This window comes from Neolamprologus brichardi, chromosome 3, assembly GCF_056152115.1.
Source record: "Neolamprologus brichardi isolate AB-2024 chromosome 3, ASM5615211v1, whole genome shotgun sequence".
NCBI classification, from domain to species: Eukaryota; Metazoa; Chordata; class Actinopteri; order Cichliformes; family Cichlidae; genus Neolamprologus; species Neolamprologus brichardi.
The window spans coordinates 11887254-11891189 of record NC_142106.1 but is presented as its reverse complement, the minus strand read 5'-3'; the positions used below and the strand labels follow the sequence as shown (position 1 = coordinate 11891189).

Sequence of the window (3936 nt, the reverse complement as noted above, 5' to 3'; positions counted from 1 at the left end):
GCCTGAAACTTACTGTCAGAAACAAATATCTGGAACACAAACTGTTCATACATGACGAATGACACATGAGAGGTTCTGATTAGTTCTGTGGATCAAGATCTGAACACTAAAACTTTCTTTCAACTCTATCGCTTATTTCCAAATGTCCTACGGTGCGCCCCGTCATTATGTCGCAGTGACGCTGCTTCTGTGTTTAGAAGTGGGGCACGTCCGGCTGGTTGAAAGAAAACATTTTTTTTTACATTTTAAACTAAAATTTAAACTAATATAGTTAGATTTTAAACCCAAGTTCTGCTATTCAGTGAAAATACCAACAGACTCAGACATTTAGAACAAACTAAATCAGAGCAGCGACAACAACACGGAAATGTTTGCTGTGACTGCATTGGTGTTCTCGACTTTGCTGTTTGTTTTGTTTGTCTCTGCAGGTGAGCTTTTATAATTTACTGTTATAAACCAAACAATATTTTCTTGTGTGATAAACAGTTTGCAGTAGAGTCGTTATCATATGCTGCATTATCTACCTGCTGTTCTATCTATCTATGTGTCTGTAAGACACAAAATGGTGGATGGAGCAGTTGAGATCTGCAACTTTTGGCTTTATTTAAACCTTAAATTAAAACTAAAGGAGTTAGGTTTAAAACTCAGATTCTATTATCCACTGAAAATACCAAAAATGGTTTTATATAACGATCTAAATGTCAGCTTAGCAGAACTCGAGAACACGGAAATGTCTGCTCCAACTGCGTCGCTCTGCTCGATGTGTAACAGCGAGAAACTAAACAGTTTCCATCTGAGGAAAAGTGTCTTAGAAATGAGTCCCATAATAATCAGTATTGCAGATTTGTTTTGTTTGTGTTCAGGCTGTGATCAGCTGACCTGCTGCTGCTTCTGATGCTTTTCTGCTCTTTGCTGACTTTAACAGCTACAATCTGCAACATATAAGCAGGAGTTACAGGAGCCATCATGGCTGCTTTCTGATGTGCGTGTAAAGAATATTTAGTCAATGCAGTGTTTTCAGGGGAAAAACGTTTAATGATTAAATGATTCTGTCCTGTCCTGTAGGACCTTTGAATACAGAAATTATTGTTTTCATTTGCTCTCTCTCTCTCTCTCTCTCTCTCTCTCTCTCACACACACACACACACACACACACACACACACACACACACACACACACACACTTTAATCCAAACTGCCCACAAACACTTTGTGTGTTTGCTTGTATTTGTTGATCTGTTTGAAATGTTTAATTTAAAATTAGCAAGTACTTTAAAAAAAAAAAATGCTCCAGTCATTTATGAATTTCCCATCGTGTGGCACACTTGCAACAGTCCAATCTTCCTCTATTTTTTGTGTTTTGCTTTCTGGAGCTTTTTTTTTTTTTTGCTCAACAGACCAGTAAAATAAATCCTTTTTATATCATTTTGATCAGAAACTTTTGCAATATACTTTTATACTTTTTATAAACATTGACAGATAATATTGTTTCTGATTGACTGCTGTAGAAGTCAACAGTTGTATTTTGACCTTTAACCTCTCTGCTCTGCGCTGTTTTCCTCTTTCAGACCAGAAAATCTTCACAGCTGAATCTGGACAGGACGTCACTCTGACATGTCGAGCTCCAAACAACAACAACATAGTGGTAAAGTGGAGCAGAGATGACCTGGGAGATGAATATGTGCTTTTGTACCGGGATGATCAGTTTGTTCCAGAAAACCAGCATCCATCTTTTAAGAACCGGGTGGATCTGCAGGACAGAAAGATGAAGGATGGAGACGTGTCTTTGATTCTGAAGAATGTGACGACTAATGACACTGGAACATACGAGTGTCGTGTCGTCCTGCAAGTGAGAGGACCTATGACTCACATCAACACCACCTACCTTCATGTTGTTCCTCCAGGTGAGTGAGTAGAGTTGAGTGTGTGTGTGATCAGAGGTGAAGCTGCTTCCTGGTTGTTGATGTTTGTTTCTAAAGATGTTGTTGATGAGACTTTGTAGAAAGCAGCTGGTCTGAGTGATGTGATCAGAGTGCAGTAGATAATGTCTGACAGCAGTTTGAAGAGGAAATGGATTCTGTTCTGTTCTTCACTCATCACCTACCTGACAGCTGACACCTCACACCTGTTTCTCACCTGCAGGTCAGCTGGGAGGAGACAAACATGGAGGGAAGGAGGATCCAGTCAGTAGAGGACGTTCTGCTCTGGTGGCTGGTCTGTCAGTCTTTGGTGTCATTTGTGGTGTTGTCGCTGCTTTTTGGATCATTGGAAAACTGAAAAAGTCATATTGGTTTGAACAAAAGCCAGTCTGAAACAAAGCTTGTTGCAACACTTTTTTTGTGTTTGTTTTCTTTTTTGGCGGAATAGTAGGGAGGAAGATTTGAAGAAGATGTACAAATCTAATTATAAATAATATGCAAGTAGCAGCAGGGCTGTGCAATATGACCAACATCAACATCTGATATCCTGATATAAACATTTCTCATCCCGATAATGATGTATATCACAAAATCTTGTATTTTCTGCCTTTGAATGAAAACAAACGCTGTTGTCACAGTGATGTACACTGTCTTGTTGGTATATATGTATCAGTCTAATAAACTTAAACCTACACCATCCTCCCTATTCTGGTATTCTAAACAGTACCCGAAAGACTGTTGGTCGAGTTAACCTCCTGAACTATCTACAACCCATGGTGAAAACCTGTAAACCTGAAAAACTTAATTGACTTTTTGATGGCATTTTACACACAGTACTGGTACAGTATCTAGAAAATGTGGGAAAATACTGGCATCATATACAGTACTTAGTTACTTCTGAAGAAATTATGATGGGACCCTAAAAAAAATTACTATGTACAATAATGAATTTCTATACATTTTACATCAGATGAAAACGTTTGTTGTAAGATTCAGATAATTATTTATTAAAAGCGAGACATTTTAAATGAGAATAAGAAAGAAAATTTCTTTGTGCCCACCTCTCCCTGTTAATGCCCTACCTGGGCCCCTGGCAAAACTTTGCTAGACCCGCCCCTGCACAGCAGCTGTCAGCTACTTAGAAAAGGATCCTGGTGTTATTTCTCTGTCAGAAACAGTTCATAACTTCCCTTCAACTCATTCATGTCACCTAAAAGGTAAACCTGTTTCTCCATCACCTGTTCAGCTCTGATGATTCAGTAAGGACATCTCCTGGTTTCATCCTCATGTTTCCCTCTCACCACATATCCAAACCGACATCATGACCAGCAGCTTTGCAGCTGTGGCTCCAGCAAACATCAGCTGATACTAGAAATTAATATTAAATAAATCCTAACAACAGCTGATCAAGCTTAAACGTGCTGCTGTTGTTTAGCGTGACATCCGCTGGTTTTCCCGTTCTGGTGCAAAGTGGGCGATAAACAAACAAGAGAGATAAGCCATCAGCTGATCATTGATCAGTTTCATGATTGAAGTAGAAACAGGAGAGAGAGAGAGTGAGGGGGAGAGAATGAGAGAAGAAGAAGCAGCTGTGCAGCAAAGACAGAATAACTCCAGCTTTGTGTCTTTTTCCATTGTAGCTGAATTACAGGACAAACTGCGTTCCTTTTCAGCTCAATACGAAACGCGTAAAATTTTCTCTGAATACGAGACGATTCCGTTTTTTACAGGACGGTTGGCAACTCTACTAACTAACCTTATAAATAAAATAAGATAAAACAAGTTCAACATCAATAACATCATAGCACCTGCCCAGCTGTATACACAGTAAAATTTGCAGTGTCAAACTAACACTTAAAGAGTTAAATTTAACACTGTTTCCGAGTCTATTTGGTCCCATTCGGAATTGGTGTTAAATCAACTCTTTCTATAGTGTTAAAATTTTAGAGTAAGTTTAACTCTAAATAGAGTAAAAATTTAACACTGAGTAACACCGCATAGTGTTAAATCAACTTAA

The 3936-nt window shown here is 38.6% G+C and overlaps 1 protein-coding gene across 1 annotated transcript; it reads left to right on the top strand.

Annotated features, from left to right (window-relative positions):
- The first annotated feature begins 367 nt into the window (after window positions 1-367).
- On the top strand, window positions 368-1912 carry LOC148103506 (V-set and immunoglobulin domain-containing protein 1-like). Its single transcript, XM_087838877.1, has 2 exons — window positions 368-428; window positions 1569-1912. Exons 1-2 carry the CDS (start codon window positions 368-370, stop codon window positions 1910-1912), a joined length of 405 nt encoding a protein of 134 aa, XP_087695003.1.
- Window positions 1913-3936: the final 2024 nt, after the last annotated feature.

Excerpts from the sequence above, each read along its gene's own strand:
- LOC148103506 (XM_087838877.1), top strand. The coding sequence starts at position 368 with ATGTTTGCTGTGACTGCATTGGTGTTCTCGACTTTGCTGTTTGTTTTG. Across the intron at positions 429-1,568 it reads TGTTTTGTTTGTCTCTGCAG|ACCAGAAAATCTTCACAGCT; the intron begins GTGAGCTTTTAT and ends TTCCTCTTTCAG.